Source organism: Aspergillus caelatus (assembly GCF_009193585.1).
Source record: "Aspergillus caelatus strain CBS 763.97 unplaced genomic scaffold BDV27scaffold_55, whole genome shotgun sequence".
Classification (NCBI taxonomy): domain Eukaryota; kingdom Fungi; phylum Ascomycota; class Eurotiomycetes; order Eurotiales; family Aspergillaceae; genus Aspergillus; species Aspergillus caelatus.
In genome coordinates, this window is record NW_022475318.1 from 47,347 (window position 1) to 64,986 (window position 17,640).

The following is a 17,640-nucleotide window of genomic DNA, read 5'->3' on the forward strand; positions in this document are numbered from 1 at the left end:
TAGCGGCAGGCGGTGAGTCTCGCCTCCCGTTCGCCTCTGGCCAATCGGTTGCTCGTCCTTGTCCAGCTTGTTGCCCAATCTAGTGGCGGAATTACAATTGTTCCGTTATTTTTCTGCTATAAATTTCTCACGACGCTGCCTTGGTCTAACAGACCCTCATACATATACATTCTTTCAGCAAGTAATACTCACATACAGCAAATGCCATGTTTTCCCCCCACAGGCAGATCGTTGTCGAGCTGCCCTCTCGAGGGCAGTACTTGCAAGACCGTACACCAGCCAGTTTGAGGGGTCCATGACTGCAAATTTTTTTTTTGCATCCCTTTGTGCATGGGCTTCCATAGATGACTGGGACACATAAATCTCTTCCAAAAAAGTCTATTATTGAAAGTAATCGAAATTTTTCATATCTCTATATATAGATCTATACTATTAAGAATCGAAGTGGTATCCGTAACATGTTGAACCGGGGTATAACTTTGTTGACCAAACCAAATGTGCAAAATCAAAAAATCCCCAGAAATTCCCAACTCCAAACAAATGCTCCGCTGTAAACATTATGATTACGCTTGAAAATAATGATGTTGAATCTTGAACTCATAAATCATGTCCAGGTTGCCCTAAACAATCTTAGGAGTGCTCTTGTCTCGCTGCGGATTCGGCTTCGGCCAACGGGAGACGCGAGATAACACTCCGAGACCAGCCGTCCGCATCCACCACGGTTTCCTTGACCATCACATAGTTGCCCAAGCGTGGAAGCAAGACGGCCCACACGAGGTAATAGATTCCACCGGCTGCGAAGATGCCCAGGGCCACCACGCAGTGCAGGTAGTATGGGAGTTCCTCGTAGACGCTCTGTCCGGCACTTGGGGGCACGTACGGTGCCACCACCAGATACATATTGGACAGGCAGAAGAAGATGGTCACAGGAAGTGTCGCGCGGATACCGGGGTTCCAGTCGGGGAACTTCGTCTTGTGGGTGAAGTAAACATAAACGAGGCCGCCAGATACAAAGACGTTGATGATGGCGAGCGGGTACGAAATAAGGTTGACCAAGAAGTTATAAGCGTCTCCTGGAGGAGGGGCCAACAAGATGATAATCGAGACGATGTAGTGCTCAAACAGACCAGCGGCCGGCGCGTTGAATGGCTTGTTGCTAGCGAAAAACTTCGAGAGAGGCAGGACACCCTCACGTCCCAGCTCTTGGACGATTCGACCTTGTGAGAAGATCACCGACAAGACATTGCCAAATGCCGACAAGGCGACGAAGACCGACATAACTTTCTCCGCCCGCGGGCCAAACATGTTACCGAAAAAGACGGCGGCGACAGTCTGGCCGGAACTAAGAAATTGTTCTCGGGGCACGGCGGCGAAATAGGCGATGTTGCAGAGCATGTAAAGAACTCCAACGGATCCAATGGCGATTGGCGCGGCGATCTTCAATGTGCGTGTGGGGTTCTTGGTCTCACTCAAAGCCTGCGACTAGTTAGAAAATGGCGTCGTGCGATACTAGTCGGCATTACTTACATAGTTGGCATTCGAGTAGCCGATGAATGACCAGATAACGTTATATAGCGACATCACGATTCCATAACCGCTATTCGTTGTGCCCTCAAAGGCGTTGCGGAAGTTATGAGGGTGGTCCTCGATCTTCATATGACCCCCGAGGGCAACAAAGCCACAAACGACGACGAACACGATGATGACAAGCTTGACCACACCAAGGAAGTTTTGGAGATGAAGACCCCATTTCAAGGCGAAGGCATGAATGAGGAAGGCAGCAGAGATACAGGCCAAACCAATGCCACGTTGGTTCCAACGGTCAACCTCGACATCAGCGGCATTGAGGATGTACTCGCCGAACACCACACTGTTGCTCGCAGCCCAGCCAAGCAACATGACGTAAGAAGCATACATGCATGTTATGAGGAACTTGGGCTTCTTGAAGACATATTCAAGATAGTTCTTTTCACCACCGTTCCTGGGCATAGTTAGTCCGACTGATCTCAATGGAAAATTATTTCAGGACGGTAGTTAACGTACTTTGGAATAGCGGTACCCCATTCCAGGTACACGGCGGTACCGGCCATGGCAATGATGGTGCCAATCACCCACATGAACAGGGAAAGTCCAACACTACCGGACAACGACAGGATAGTACTTGGCGTAGCAAAGATACCAGTTCCAATGACTCTGTTGAAGATCAGGAACGAGGCGCTGACCACGCCAATTTGACGGCGGTCTTCTGGTGTTGCATCGAAGACATTACCCTCATCTGCACGGTATAGTTAGATCATGACTTCCAATAAATCAAGGTCGATCATAATACATACATAGCTGAGAGACACCATCAGTCCTCCGGGGCCCTTCTTCCAGGGCCTTTGTGTCCGGCATGACTCCCTTCGCGGATTTCGAAGCTGAATCGCTCATAGTAATGCGGAAATTTTAGCCTAAAGCTCAAGAATGTTCTCCACAGAAGCTCTAGAAGCTATGGAGAAGAAAGCGGGCGAACGAAAGGATTATATTGAGCAGATCCAGCGGTTAACGACGGACGTACACCACGAGATGTGATGATGTGCTGGGCCTAAATCTGATGCAATCAGGCCGGTGCGTCGAGGCTGGTGTTGGCAACCGCCTAAAAAGGAAAAAAAGTCTTATATTATAAAGACCATGCAACCTCGTAAGAAAGAGCGAAAAAGGTGCAATGCTGACAGGGATTGAATCAGGGTATCTTATGACCGGGAGATTTAAGCTCTCTCCGTCAAATATGCATATAAGAATGATTAAAAGAAAGAAATTGAGCTAAACGAAAGATATCATTAACAGATGGCGCAGAGAAATAAAAAAAAAAATTTAAAAAATTTAGACGTGAGTGCCACATGGTTGAGCCCATAACGCAATTAATTTTATGAAGGCGAAAAAGGGCAAAAAAAAAAAGTTTGGTTCTGCAGCGGAGCCAAACCGAGGGAAGATCCACATATCCACGAGATCCAGAGCTCTCAATCGTTATGAACCCTTTTTCGTGACAAAAAGAAATCGATGGCGTGATAGCCTCGGCGCCCGTGAGGGTTTTCGCTTGCGGAAGATCCGCTATTCTTGATGCAATTAGGCCTAGATCGTCATTATTTCCCAGCTCTATATCCAACGCTCGGCCTAATGAGTCAAGGTATCCGCAGTTAGTTGAAACAGTACAAAAAAAAGCCTCAGAAAGAAAAAGAAAAACAGGAAATCGTGTGCAAAAGAATTTTCGTTCAATTAATTATGTACAATACAAAAGTGGTCTGGTAATGGTCTCTGTTCAAATCAAGAAAAATTTCAATCCTGCGCCCACCCAGACTCCCAAGCCGTAGCTTCATCATTCATATCCAAGTTGTGGCAATTTGTATACTTCTCCCACCTCAAACGCCAAATCAAAGCAGTATAAAGATAGACTACTTTCTCGTGACAATGAACATCGAAGCTGCAAGGACGTAGAAAATACGAAAAGAAAAAAGAAAAGAAAAAACCACTTGGTTCTATAATTAGGATTCTTTTAGGAAATTTCTCCGGACATGTTCACATAGCCACTGACAACCGTTGGAATGTGTGACGTCGTTCAGAGGCAAACCTTTTCTGAAAAGGAAGCCATTCTCAAAAAAAAAAAAAGCGCTGACAAGTCTTCAACATAAAGCGCCATATATGAACTCGCACACGGATTGATTAGATATAAAAAGGAGATAGAATGCAGGAGAAATGAAAATACCGAAGAGAAAGGAACTATATCTTGATGTAGCATGTACCTGCATGCATGAGATTAGAAGTTCCATGTTCTATCTGGGCGTTGTTGAGACGGCCTGAGCAGCAGGCACCAGACTGGACGGAGCCACTTTGCCAGGAACGCTAGAAGGTGGGCTCTGCCGCTTTGCCAACAGGGCGAGTTTCTTGCGCAGGGATGCCAAGCGACCCCTGATGCTGGACACCACTGCATGACCCGTCAGAAGAGAAATTTACCCATTATGTGCGCGGGATAACTCACATTTCATCACCACTTGTCGGTCTTCCACCCGTACGCCATCCAACATGACTTTGTCACTATCTCGCCGAGCATCGCCTTTGTCGGTGCCGCTTCCTGGCCCAGACCGGGATACCTCTTCTTCCTCTAGTACAGCTTCCAACATCCGAATGGCTGTGACATACGCTATCTCGCACCCGGAAAGGTCCTCGCCCGTAAGTTCATTGATGGCGGCTGCCCGACTCATCTCTAGTGCCCGATCATACATTAGCTTCTCCGCCGTTACACCCGAACTCACGACAACATCCGTAGATGCGCCGGCGCCGACGGAGGAGCCGATGGAGTGATTACTGGGATGACTGGGGTGATCTTGTGGCAAGCGTTTCTGGCCCTCGATTAACTTCAGACGAACAAATTCTGCCTTTTCCAACACCTCATTGAAACGGTTTCGCACCCATTGTACGACATTGTTAATCCGGTTGCTGACAAGCGTGCTTGTGGCGTCCGTCCTCCCCATGGCCGATTCGCCAAAGGCTTCTCCACGGTTCTTCCGAGTCCACCAAGCGCCAGCGATATCCATCGATTTTGCCAACAAAGAAAGTGCTTTGACGTAGAGAACGAGGGCTTCCTCGGACAACGTTACAACGGCATCAACTGTGAGCCCACCATCCGTCAGATCGGTAGGATCCCGCTCCCCGCCGGGCACATTAGCCCTTCCCGAAGGGTCCGTTTGAACGGATGGTGCCAGTGGGATGAGTTGCTTGTACTTGACCTCAGCGAAGCCGTACACCACGTCACTTCGCGTGGCACACTCCTCGATCACTTGGACGGTCTTCGCGTCCTCATCTAGGGTCACGTTGGTCCTTGCTCCATCCCCGACAACCATCAAGCTACCTTGCGCCGCCGGATACGCCGGGAAGGGGTTGTAGCCCAGTGGGGGAGAGCGCCCTCCTTTCGTAATAGTCATGGGTGGCGAGAAGCCCATCCCAAACAAGCGTCCGCTAGCCATGTGGAGTGCTTTTGAGATGGCGGACGTAGGACTCTGGCCGTATCGACGCTCGTAGGAACCTTGACGAGTGTGCGTCGAATCAGCCCGAGCTCGTCCAGAAGCAACCTGCATTGCTTTACCTGTAGTAGCCAAGGGTGACGTAGCTGTCGCTGTGGACGAGCCTTGGGTGCCTGGACGACGCGATAGGGCATAGGCGTTCCTGGGGAAGCCACCTTGGATCCGAGGACTATGTGCCAACTCATCTGCAAAAGCGTTCACCTCCACAGCACGTTTCTCTACGAGCACATAGTCTCTCTCAAACGCAACTTCTTGTGCCGCGCGCTCACTTTCCTCTTTCGTTTTCTCGGCTTGCTTCTCGGTTTGTGGTATGCCCGCGTAGGTATTTCGGCTCCTCTGCCGCTCCATTACAGCGGCCGTAGCGTTTCGATCTACAAGCTCCTGACGACCGGGAGCCGTGGCAAGGGACACCGCACTCGGTCGCTGAGGTGTCGCGGTTGCCGGTTCTTTAGATGTAGTCGGCCGGTCCACACTTTCCATCCTACGCATAGGGGATGAGGAAGCCGGCGGAGTGTCCGACCTCTGCGCGGGAGATCGATGAGCAGCTGGGTATGATTCCAGATCATCCTTTTTTCCGGGATACGAGGCATCTTTCTCACGTTTCATCCCGGTGGGGGTCCTTGACCCCGTTCGAGACTGGGGACGAGATGTCGATCCGGTAGTGTCCACCGCGACCGATGAACGGCGGGACGTCGATGGAGCATCATCAGCTATTAACCCCGGGATAGGTCCTGTGATAGTGTCGCAATCGAAGAAATCGGAAAAATTCATACGTTCCACGGGATTCCGCTTCAGTAGCATTCGAATCAGGGACTTTATTTGATCCGAGGCAGGATTCTCCTCGGGGAACTTGATCCTGTCCTCTCCTTTCTCAATCTTTCGAAGTAGCTCCACATGGTTCGTTGCCCGAAAAGGAGGTTTTCCCACCACCATCTCATAGAGCACGGTGCCCACAGACCAAAGATCTGCTTTAGCGTCGTACTTCTCGTACCGCAGGATTTCGGGAGCCATATACAGAGGGGAGCCACACAATGTTTCCGCAAGCGATGTCGACGGAAGAGACCGAGCAAACCCGAAATCCGCAATCTTGAGCATTGGTAAAGATTCCAGTCCCGTTGCAGGGCTAAAGGATTCTTCACACCCTTTGAACGGCACGACCTGGGCCGCGCCACTCCGGTATGATGACGGAGACGGACACAGTAGAAGATTTTGTGGTTTAATGTCACGGTGGATCAAGTTTCGATCTCGTAGAAATTTCAAGGCGCTTGCCAGCTGCTTGAGGAAATGGCGGACGACCACTTCATTCAGTGCGCCGCCACGGGGGTTCGGATACTTCGCAATCATGTCCTGCGTATATCGATGGTCCCCGAGTGTATCTCGGCGCTTGATGAACAGTGACAGATCTCCCAAGGCACAGTATTCCATCACCAGGTGGATGTGTGAAGTCGTCTCATGGCAGTCAATGAGGGCAACGATGTGTGGATGGTATAGCCCTTTCAGGATATGAATCTCCGAGGAAAGGTTCTCTTTTAGCTTCTTATTCAATTTGGAGAGGTTGACGGACTTGATGGCGACGTATGTACGTGATTTCTAGAAGCCCAAAAGTAATTAGCATTAGCCCCCCGTTATAGCTCCACCTAAAGAGACCTAATGAACCTTAACGAATCTAGACTTACCGTATGGACACCCTGATAGACTGTAGCAAAACTCCCTCGGCCAATCTCATCCAATCTAGTATAACGGCCAATGGGCATCTCGGCATGGGAGGTCTCCCTGGACCTCCTGTGGTGTGAAGACGACATACTGCAAACAGGGCGACGATAACGCCCTAAGACAAGCGTCTACAAAAAACCAACCACGCCCCGACGGCCACACAACTACCTCAGCAACGGCAGCAACAACGATTGATGATGGAAGTGGCCCATCAGGGGAAGGAAGAGATGATGTCCCGAGGGCTGGTCGATAGGGAGCAATCAAGAATAAGATAAGGCTGGGGCAAAGGGCGGAGAAAGGTATGTAGAAGGAAAGCAGAAGCCGGGAGCCGTGGAACGAGGGAGGAGATGATGGACGGGCTATCGGACGTCAAGGACCGAAACGACAGAAAGTGGACCAAGTCGCTGAGAAGGAGAAGTGTCGAGGTGAGCAGCAACGACAAGGATGGGAGCAGTATACAGGCGTACGAGAGCGGTGAGGCGGAAACGGGTGCTCTACGCTGATAGGAAGGCGATAGCTGCAGGAGGTAGCCAAGGATGTTGATCAAGGTCGATGATGGTCGGGATTATCCCCGATAACACTCTATAGAAGGTGGTACAAGCGTCGATGTGAGAAAACGCAAAATGGTGGAAGATCAGAGGAAAAGGAGAGTGTCAAATCGAGGCAAATGGACAGAAGAAAAGGAGAGAAGTACTGGCTCTGGCGTATCAGTGGAGGATGATGTGATGAGGCCAGGGCGGGTGACAAGCAGTAGACCCAAGGAACGTTTGACGATCTCGTCTTTGGGGAAAAGTACCAGTTGCTAAACTACCCTAGTACTAGTAGTTATGCGATAACGATCTATTGGGGACCAGTGGGAAGCAAGGCGGTCAGAAGGGCGGCGATGGCTTTTGGAGACAATCGGGAACCAATCCAGATGAATACCCAAAACAGGAACAAGGTTAGTTACTGGAATGACAGAGATGACTGAGAGGAGAATGGTCAGATTCCTGAAGGCGACTGTACAGTAAAATGATGGAAGATCCAGAAAGAATGACGAAGATAGAAGAACCAGGGTGTCTCAGAAATGGGAACCTAATCCAGCAGTGGCCTGAGGCCGGAAGATCACAGGATCACAGGATCATTCCGGAGGTTATTTTATCACGTTAGCGCTTCAATACTGCCGCCAAGTCCTCCGTACAACTTAAGCAGACGACCTTGTTCATGACATCTACACTGCTCTACAAAGTTGACCTAGTGGTCCATCATTTCACAATGACCTGCAACTTCCTGGTTATTCATCATCTTCTTCTTCATCACCGGAGTGAATGACTCATCTGATGATAGCCTTCCTGTCCACAAGCGCCCGGTTTGCCACTGAATGACTGAAGATTTGATCTGCCGAATCATCGATAAGACCAAAGTGGAGACGCGTTAGATACGTTGGCGTCCACTAAAGAGGCGATCAGCAACGTCGTTGACGAATCGTAGAAAGCTGCCTAAGGGGGTTCAACCAATCATACATTATCATCATCTCCCCGTGATCCTAGTCATGTGAATCTCTTTCCAACTCATCAAGGCACAGACTATTTACGCCGCTCAGTATTTCCTTCTAAATCTTGCGACACATGGTAGAGAGGGAAAAAGGAAACGTCAAAAAAGACAGAAAACCATGGACAAGAATGAAATACAATACAAAATCCCCCTACCCAGTTTCCTTGATCTAGAAAGTCAAAACCATGTCAGATAAGCTTCTCAGGGACTGTTTCATCCAGAAAGCATGTCCCAGTAGTAATCTATCTGTCCTCACAGACCAAGTCCCCTGACGAGCAGCCACAGCACAATCGGTACGACGACATTGTCATTGCACCCCGTCAAGATCGCTTCGGTCGCACTGGTGCCTGCAGCCGCTAGAATGGCTTTGCACACCGTCCAAGGCCAGAAGATTTGATTCTGCCCATCGTTCCCATGCACAGCCCATTGGCCCCCGGCAAGCCACAATCGGGCAAAAACTAGACCTCCGGTCACGGCCACCGCAAATGCCACACTGCCCTCCAAGGACTTGCCTCCACCCCAGAACCACTTACGCCGACCAAACCGACGACCCACTAGTGACGCGGCTGCATCTCCAAGACCGACGCATACTACTCCGCTGACCATACTGACATCCCGGGACTGAACGTTCCATGCGCCCCACGGGTAATCTTCCGACCGGGGCATGGCAGCCAAAGAAAGCCAGAGTGGAATAGAGCATCCGATAAGAAGAAAGATGTGAGAGATGATGACAGGCCCCCGATGGTCACGGCCGTCAACGTAGGGGGCCAGGAAATAAGTCAACGGTCGAGAAATTGGCGGCATTTGGGAAGCTCGGAAAAGGTCCAGGAGGAGAAATATAGACAGTACTAGAGCGAGAGCGAGAGCACAGAATGCAGGATCAATGTAAATGGTGGGAAGAAACATCAACACCATCATGCCGTGGAAAACCTTGCGTCTTGTATCCACTTCTACGATGGAGCTCAACTGGAAAACCACACCTAGGCCCATCATAATCACCGCAATACAGTGAGCAGCAATCAGAAGACGTGTGTTGGCTTGCCCGAAAGAAGTTTGTCGTAGACACTCTATCCAGCCGAGAGAGCACATTTCACCGTCCAAGCGAGGAGGAAGAGGGATCCAATACTCCAGGTTCCACATGATCACCCAGAACCTGAACCAGGACACATTTCCGAATAGGTAGCTCAAAGCCCACCCAAAGGGCTCCTCTCCATGCAGTGCACGTTCGCCCACATACTTTCGCACTGGGCCCATGATGATAATTGCCACAACCGAATATACGTACAGGGCATAAAGCCATTTCCGTACTTGTGCTTGTGGTACCGTCAGTGACAAAAAGGATGCCAGACCCGGGGCCATCGATCGCTTCCGTCGGCCACTGGGAGTGGTCCTGATACGCTCTGAATGTGCAACCTCATCCACGCTGGAGATGGTATGTCGCCTTCGATGTGCTGCATGCCGACGGCCGTTCTCTTGGGGGGCTTTGTCGGCCAGTTCTCTAGCTGGAGTCTTCTCTCGGAACTCGTGCGTTGTTCTGCGTGATATTGGCGCTATGTGAGCCTCGGATTCACTGTCCGACAAAGCATCTTCGGAGGAGCCCGTTCGGCTCAGTTTCTGGCAGAGTTTATGGTCGATAACATACAAGAGATTTTTTCGTGACTGAGAACCACTGGGCGACCGTCTAAACTTCCAGCTAGGGATCCTAGCTAGAGCGACCTCCCAACGGAGAACATGTCGGCAAGAGATAAAAATGCACAAGCCGCCCAACCACAATAGCGCCTTAAGGATCTCCGCCTGGGGGGAGCTCGCAAACAAAAAGAGATTCACAAGAGCACTCGTCAAAAGCTGTAGCTCTGCCGGAAGGATACTGGTAGTTAATAAGAAATCTAAAGTGGGTATCAATGCTTGATGCAACGGAAAAACAAGAGTCAAAACTTCAGAATTGAGGCCGCGAAGCGTGAGAGGTTTGGGTATCGTGTGATCGGCTGAAAAGTGCTCCGAGACAACAATGGGTATCAACGTGACCAACCAATGGATGACACTGTGACCATGCATCCACTCATGCAGTGGAATGACCGGGGCGGGTAAAGACGAGAGACTGAGAATGATGTTCGGCAGTACCAACGCAGGGCTACGGTGCGCCAAGGATAAAGAGGTGTAAATGGGTATCAAAATCGGGTAAAGAAGGGGTGCGGGATCGAAGCTGCTTGGGATGGTAAAAGTGTGTAATCCGGAAAACCGTAGGCGTCCATTTCTCCTCAGCGGATACACCGCGTACAAGCCGGTGACAAGAAGGCCATGAGCAAGCAGTTCTACCAAGTGATTAAAGGTAAGCAATGAATTTCGCAATCATATCAAGGACAATCAGACGTACCTTTCCTCCAAGCCCATGCAAGTAACCTCGTATTCTCCTGGGACAGCACAACCGCCCCCACGGACAATAGCAGACCGGTCTCTAATAGCCTTCGCAAGACCTCCATGCGCTTTTTTCCAGCCTTCCCTCGTAATCCCACCCTTCCAGTTCCCGTGTCTTCACTGGAGCTCTGTCGTGAGCTCCGGGACGTTGACCGTACCAGTGAGGGCCACGGTTGCAATAACGGCAACCACGAATCACGTTCCGCGGCATCACTGAAGCCCGAACGCAGCCCTTTCCGCTGCCGAAGAGGGGGCGCCGGGAGTCCTTTTAAAACTCCTGTACTCTCATCATCTGCCTCGGTACCGCTATCACTAGACGTTTTAGGCCATGAATTGGGAGTTGGTCGATCACCGCCATCGGTAGGTAGCAAATGCGGTTCGGGACGTTTGGAGCCCTTGCGATGGTAGGGGTGCGGCGACCGGGAAGAATTTCGGAGACTGTCCGAGAGAAATGAATCGGATTGGATTAGATTATTAGGGAGAGGTAATCTCTCCTCCTCATGGTTCTGCGAAGCGGCCATGACCCCATGGACTCTTGATCGGAGAGTTTTAGAGCGAGTACGTCATATCTGAGGGGACAGTTGCGGAGACACGAGGACACTTTAAACTGAGAATACCACGTTAGTAGATTTTTCCATAAACCAGTGCCAACGGGCAATCCAGGGCATACAAGTGAGTATAAAGGCGTATTGCTGGGGGAGGCGTGTGAAGGATCGGTTGTTATTTAATGAGGCAACGAAAACGGAGGCGGTTTTTTGCGTATCACATGCTTTTACGCTCACGGGATTGCAAGTCCAACGGGCTATACCCAGATCATTTGCATAGATCTAGGCCTCAGGCTCTATTCCACTGGCAGGTTTGCTGGTCCTAAATTTCATGAAATTCAGTAATGCTTCAATGGAACATGTTCCAGTCAATTCTGACTCAGCGTACCACAGCTGATCCAGTATCGCCAGACACTTTTATCTCCTGATTGTCTAAGCACTATTTATCAAGCCCGTTGTGACCAATCAATTAGGGTTGATGCTAATACTACACACGGGCCTTCTGGTTGAACGTGGGCATCAGCCTTGTTCTTATGTCACGCAATATGCAGCGGTAGTAATTCTGTCTACTCGATCCACGCGTCCGTGGGGTTATGCGTTCTGTAGGATAATCCCTGCCACCAATTGCCGCCCTTTCTGGCCCCATACTGATGTGCAAGGCACGACCTGACCCAACCAAGTCTTTTCAGACAGCGGCTGTGTTGTGTAGAGAGCTGCATGGGAAACCCCCGCTGTGGAGTATTTTCCAAGAATGCGCTGCAGGCACGACTCCAGTTCAGTACCGGATTCTTTGTCAATCTCAATTCCTGTATATCGCAGATCCCCATCCGTGATGGTGTCGATCTTGCGACCAACATCCAAATCTTCCGCGGCCATTTTTAAACCATTGCACCGGTAACCCAAACCTTGCCATTCGATATCGCTACCCCGGGGTAGCTCAGCAATCTGGACAGCAAAGAATGGAGGAACGAGTACGTCCGACTGCACCACAGACATGTTAGGCAAAGCAGCTGCCTCTAGCGTGGGCTGGTCATAAGCTCGTCCTCCATACTTAATGTCCCAAGCATCCAACGCCGGCTCTTCGTCATACTCGTCTGAATCGATTTGCTGGGCATGCATCGTCTCCCACAGACGCCATGCTATTTGTGCTTTGGTACCAATATGGTCTGTTCCCGTTAGATACGCAACTGCCCCCAGCCACCAGTCAACCTGCATCGCTGCCCCAATTCTCCACATATGCTGTAAAGACAGCACCGCTCGCAAAGAGTAACTCTCAAGCCATGACTCTGGGCCAACGACCATATCCATCGACGCCGGTTCCAAAGGTATCTGACCGGCAATGTACACCAGCCGCTCTAATTGCACCGGAATAGACATAGCCTGTGAATATGGTCCAATATTAGCCGGGGCCCAGTATGACCGGGACTGAACATGAAGGCCCTGCCGCAGGTCCCTGGGACCCAAATCAACGACCAACGAGACCATTATCTTCACGCCCTCGGGGAGACCATCCCCACAAGCCACTGTAGCTCTGGCAGGCGGGTTCGGCTTCTTAAAAAGCGAAATGTAAATATCGTTCATCAATGGGAAATCAACCATCGAGCGAATCAAAACCGTAGCAAAGACAATATCAGCCGGTGTCTGCGTACCCGTAGACTCCAGAATAAGCTGTATCTTCCGCGCAATCGCCTCCATCTGCTCTCCAGCACCAGGACCAGCCTCAGGCGCCGCAACATTCGAGATAGTCCACGTCCCGCCATTCTTCGACTGAGCGACCTCCCCAAGCCGCCACACAGGCTGAGACTCTTCCACGGACTTGACGTCCAAATCCCCCACCTCCGAAACCACTCCATCCAAAACCCCAGAGAACTTCTCATCCAACAACGCCGGCCGCCTCACATCCCCCGGCGAAACACCATCCTCTCCATCCTTGGGCACACACCTCGCCCCCCGAAGCCTCATAAACCCAACACCCCCCTCCCCAGAACAGACCTCCCTCTCATCAATCTCAATCCTCCCCTTCCAAAGAAACCCAGGCCCATCCACCGCCAGACTCTCATACTCACCCCCCTCCCCAAGAACCGCACCCCCCAAATCATCCACCACAAACCTCCTCATACCCCTCTCGATCCTCCTCCGCACAAGCCCATCCCGACTCGACACATCCCCCCAAAGAAACCCCTCATCCAACCCGCCAGAGGCAACCTTGATAATCCTCGCCTCACACCCAACCCCAGCCATATCCTCCAACAACCCAGCCTGCGTAACCACTCCCTTCCGTTCCACCGGCGCCGGAAGCACCGGATAATTCCACAACCAAGCCAACGGCGTCAATCCCAACCGAAACGCCACATTCTCAATCCTAGTCCGTTGATAAGTCGACAAGATAGCCCCCGCACAGACGGCATTCGCCTCCGGATGACGCTCCATCACGCGTTTCAGCAGCGGAACGAGCGACTCCGTCTCGTCTTCCTCTCCTTCCTGTGAGGAAATCTCCGCCATCTGATCTGCAGCATCATTGCGGTAGATGCGGGCTGTGTCGACCGCGCCGCCGGTAATGGGGGCGCGGTAGAGCGGAATATCCAAGGCCTGCTCGTAGAGGGGAATTACGGCGTGGCCAATGGTTTGGTACATGAAGCTGTCGATGTCTTCTTCTGGTTCTTGGGCATCTTGGACCGGGGGGGGGTGGAGATTTGCTAGGGCAATGACTTTGTGGCCGTTACGGAGGCAGTGTAGGAGTGAATAGAGGGAGTCTTTTCCTCCGGATATTAGGGCGATCACGTTTAGGCATTTGCCTTGTTGTGGTTGTGGTGATGGGGTCATGGTGGGGTTGATGTTATCATTTGAGGAGGGGTATTTTTTTGTTTTCTTTTTTTTTTTTTTTCTTTCCCTGTTTTTAGGTGACCCCGCGCTTGCGCTAGAGTCTAGATGCTTGAGATATGTAGACTAGTAATAGTTCGGTTTAATGTAGACCAGGGGTTGGAGCTTTTTAGTTGTTAATCATTGGGGATTGGAATTGAGCCCCGTTTAACTTAATTTTCACTGCGAGTCGTCAAGACTTGGTTCCGACACGGAAAGCCAACCCAACTAACCATGGGTTTGTACAAATACTACTACACTACATATTCAAGAGGGCTTTTTTTTTCTTTTTTGATGTATCTTTGATTATCACTAGCTATGCCGCAGATCAAATGGGCGCTTGAATTAATAACAACGGGGGAATATTATGGATGTAAACAAAATGAAAACAGGATGATGCGCACAAGGGTATGAGGCAATGATTGGGGGGAACAAGTTGAATTATACATGTGGCCAGCACAGGAATGATGTGGTGAGGGTGCAACCCAGGTCAAGGTCAAATCAAATATTACATGAAATAGTGACACAGAATGCAAGATGAACGAGAAGTAGATCGAAGAGAAGAGAATAAAGGGAAATGGGTACAAGAAGAGTGGAGAATGACTTGAGCCATTCTGTTGATCGAGGCAAAGACATCTTTGCCAGGAAATGCGATGAAAAAAAAAAAAAAAAAAAAGAGAAATCCCAAATCACCACCTGTGCCTCAAAAACGAGAAGTCGTCATGCGCTCTAAGTTTAGTCCAAACCGTGGACTCCCAGTGCGCCGAATCCGTTGCAGCCCAGACAACCGGTCTAATGCCTCCCAATGTAAAGTCTTTCTTTTGCAAAGACCATATGTTGTATTATGTTTCTCTTTTCCCCTGTGTGAGAAACGGATATCCTTTTGCCAGACACCTTAGCCTCCCACCTGACACCGCCAATGTAAATGCCCAGACGCCAAAATCGCAAAGACAAAAGTCAGACCAACCAGTGCAATGGTGGAGTAATTATGATAGTGTGTGTATTAAGTAGTAAGGGGGGTGGAGCTCCTGGTCACATCGCGTCGTGAAGTTGCAAACGGCAATGGAAGCAACTAAGCATGTTCATCACGCTTGCGCTTCTTAGCAGATCGACGATCGATAGAGGGTGTGTCAGAAACACCATCTTCGGATGAATCGCTAGTCGTCGACTTGGTTGCCGCAGCGTTGGCAGCTTCATAGAGCACGGCACCCATAGCACTCGCGTCACGTTCCTCATACCGTTGAGATGCATTGTTCGTGTCCAAGACACCCATTACGATAGAACCACCGGCGTGGGTCCTGGCATGCTGCGCAAGGTTGTCACTGCGAGAAAACTTCTTACCACACTCATTGCACTCGAAGGGCTTGTCCTGGGTGTGCAGAGAGCGGTAGTGACGCTTCAGGTGCTCCTGACGACGGAAACGACGAGAGCAGAGAGAGCAGACGAAGGTCTTGGAAGGGTCATCCGTCAGGGATTGCTTACGACCCCGGCGGTTCACCGACACAGGAACAGGTGGGGCCTCGGAAGAGCTGGATACATTGGCTTCCGAGGTTGCGCGGGACGGAGCAGTGGCCTGCTGAGCCGCGTTAGCCTCGGTACTGTTGGCCCGGCTGTTGACCGCCACCTGTGCCGTCTTGAGAGCATCCTGATCCTCAGAGTTTGCTCTCTTAAGAGACTTGCGCGAGTTGCTTCGCTTCTTTGTCTTCATCTCATCCGTGGTCTCGCCGGCATCACTCTGGACCGGGGCGAAATCGGCGCATCCCAAGAAAGAAAGGCCAGACTGGGCCAAATCCAGATCGTCTGAAGAATCTTCCAAGCTGTGCTCGCTCAGAAACTCCTCGTCCTCGAAGGAGTATGTGCTGAGACGCTGTCTCTTTTCACCCATGTAGTAGGCGTTACCGCTGGGATGGAAGTCAACGAGGCGGTTGACAAACTCGTCCTCCGAATCAAGGTCTGAAAAGCTGTCAAAGGTGGGCAACGAACCGAGGGGGTCCTCGGTGGAGCTAGTGTAAGCGGGAGATGGGTTCTCATGAACGGGCAAAGTCACAGCCTCGCTTCCCAGAACCACCTTGGGTTCCTCCTCATCACAGGAGAGAGTGGGCAAAGGAGGCAACTCGGTGGGAGAAGATGTGTGGACGGAAGACTCGACAGTCAACTGCCGAGGATCACAGAAGTCGGAGGTAGCCTGCTCAACAGGGAAAGCCGACTGAGACGGAGCAAACAAGGAAGATACAGGAGAAGGCGAAGGAGAAAGAGAGGGGCAAGAGCCATTGGCAGACAGGAAGTCTGAGCTCTGACTGGGGGTGAGAGTATTGGGGTTAATGAAAACTAGGACGAAGTCAGACTCTGCTCAACTCATGGAAAATGACAAAAAATAATACATACCAGGGGTCATAGGAGGCGAAGTTGCTGACCGAGCCCAGTCGGCACTGGCCAGAAGCTCAGCATGGACGTCACCTTCACAACCCTCCTTTACACCCTCCACCTTTTCGAATGAGAAGAAGCAGTCATTGATCGGGGTGTGCAGTGTGCCACTGCTAGATGGTGGGCTGCTGATGGAACTTCCAGCGGTGGAGAGTGGAGGGGTAGAAGGGAAGCTATAGTAGTCGCCGACGAACCTCGTGTCCAAAGGCATGAGGGCTGGGGAACCCTGCTGGACGACGATTGTGGGCTTCAGGTGAGATGGTTGAGGGGAGGCGATGGGAGTCATGTTCATTGCTCCCCGGAAGGCATTGGTAGTAGCCATCTGATGCATGTTCATCATGGGTTGAGCATTATAGACCGGTTGTTGCTCCGGTAGGCAGTGTTGCTGAGGGAAGGCTTGCACATGTCCATAGTATGGCTGGGGTTCAGCCGGGTGACTTGTGTATTGTTGTCTTTGTGAATCAGCAGTGGGGTAGTATGCAAATGATGGTTGTCCTTGCACCGTTGGTGCCATCGTGTATGTAGCGTCCATTGCGACTAGAAGACGAGGTATCAGTATAGGCATCCTGCATGATATAGCACATTCCTTCCACGAACCAATGATGAATGTGTTGAGGATCAAGCGAATACTGCTTTACCTCTTGTGAGTATTATTATAAGTATGTATAGTCTATGTTGGTTCCAGATTGATGTCGAGCAATGTAGTTGCTGAATGAATGTAAGATGTCTCTTGTTGCTCTGGATGAATGAATGACTGAAGGCAGAAGAGTGCAAGTCCGAATTAGGGTTTTATAGATAAGACTGCGAGTATGCAACGTCTTCTGGTGTGAATGTACGGTATAGTTATATCTGATAGAAGGAAAGACAGGAACCTCTGGTCGATACGAGCCAACCCTTTTTGGATTCGGGACGATCACGATCAAAGGTACCGGGAGACAGATGATGAAGTAAAAGAAAGAGAGAGAAAAGAGAGAGATGGATGGGGATCAAAGCCAAAAAATAAGAAATAACGAAGGGAAGGAAAGAGAATCGAGACAAGTCTAAAAAGGGAAAAAAGAAATAAAGAGGACTAATTTGAAGGGCAAGGACAGTCG

At 50.5% G+C, this 17,640-nt stretch overlaps 5 protein-coding genes across 5 annotated transcripts; all 5 read right to left on the minus strand.

The window, feature by feature from the left end:
• Window positions 1-426: 426 nt before the first annotated feature.
• Window positions 427-2,595, minus strand: BDV27DRAFT_94735 (high affinity methionine permease). Its single transcript, XM_032078017.1, has 4 exons — window positions 2,334-2,595; window positions 2,044-2,275; window positions 1,528-1,981; window positions 427-1,476 (listed from the first exon to the last, which is right to left on the minus strand). The coding sequence occupies exons 1-4, from the start codon at window positions 2,428-2,430 to the stop codon at window positions 631-633; spliced, it is 1,629 nt and encodes a 542-aa protein (XP_031929266.1). The 5' UTR covers window positions 2,431-2,595; the 3' UTR covers window positions 427-630.
• A 1,037-nt stretch (window positions 2,596-3,632) lies between these two features.
• Window positions 3,633-7,126, minus strand: atg1 (serine/threonine protein kinase ATG1). The gene is made up of 3 exons (XM_032078018.1): window positions 6,734-7,126; window positions 4,016-6,647; window positions 3,633-3,961 (listed from the first exon to the last, which is right to left on the minus strand). The coding sequence occupies exons 1-3, from the start codon at window positions 6,857-6,859 to the stop codon at window positions 3,810-3,812; spliced, it is 2,910 nt and encodes a 969-aa protein (XP_031929267.1). The 5' UTR covers window positions 6,860-7,126; the 3' UTR covers window positions 3,633-3,809.
• A 1,429-nt stretch (window positions 7,127-8,555) lies between these two features.
• BDV27DRAFT_156160 (putative phosphatidate cytidylyltransferase) lies at window positions 8,556-11,239 on the minus strand (the record flags this gene model as incomplete). Its single annotated transcript, XM_032072276.1, has 2 exons — window positions 8,556-10,615; window positions 10,678-11,239. 2 exons carry the CDS (start codon window positions 11,237-11,239, stop codon window positions 8,556-8,558), a joined length of 2,622 nt encoding a protein of 873 aa, XP_031929268.1.
• A 520-nt stretch (window positions 11,240-11,759) lies between these two features.
• Window positions 11,760-13,234, minus strand: BDV27DRAFT_125655 (uncharacterized protein). Its single transcript, XM_032066379.1, has one exon. It carries the CDS (start codon window positions 13,223-13,225, stop codon window positions 11,855-11,857), a length of 1,371 nt encoding a protein of 456 aa, XP_031929269.1. The 5' UTR covers window positions 13,226-13,234; the 3' UTR covers window positions 11,760-11,854.
• Window positions 13,235-15,107: 1,873 nt separating this feature from the next.
• On the minus strand, window positions 15,108-17,078 carry sebA (putative C2H2 transcription factor (Seb1); the record flags this gene model as incomplete). The annotated part of the gene is made up of 2 exons (XM_032075498.1): window positions 15,108-16,450; window positions 16,508-17,078. The coding sequence occupies 2 exons, from the start codon at window positions 17,076-17,078 to the stop codon at window positions 15,195-15,197; spliced, it is 1,827 nt and encodes a 608-aa protein (XP_031929270.1). The 3' UTR covers window positions 15,108-15,194.
• Between the last annotated feature and the right edge of the window lie 562 nt (window positions 17,079-17,640).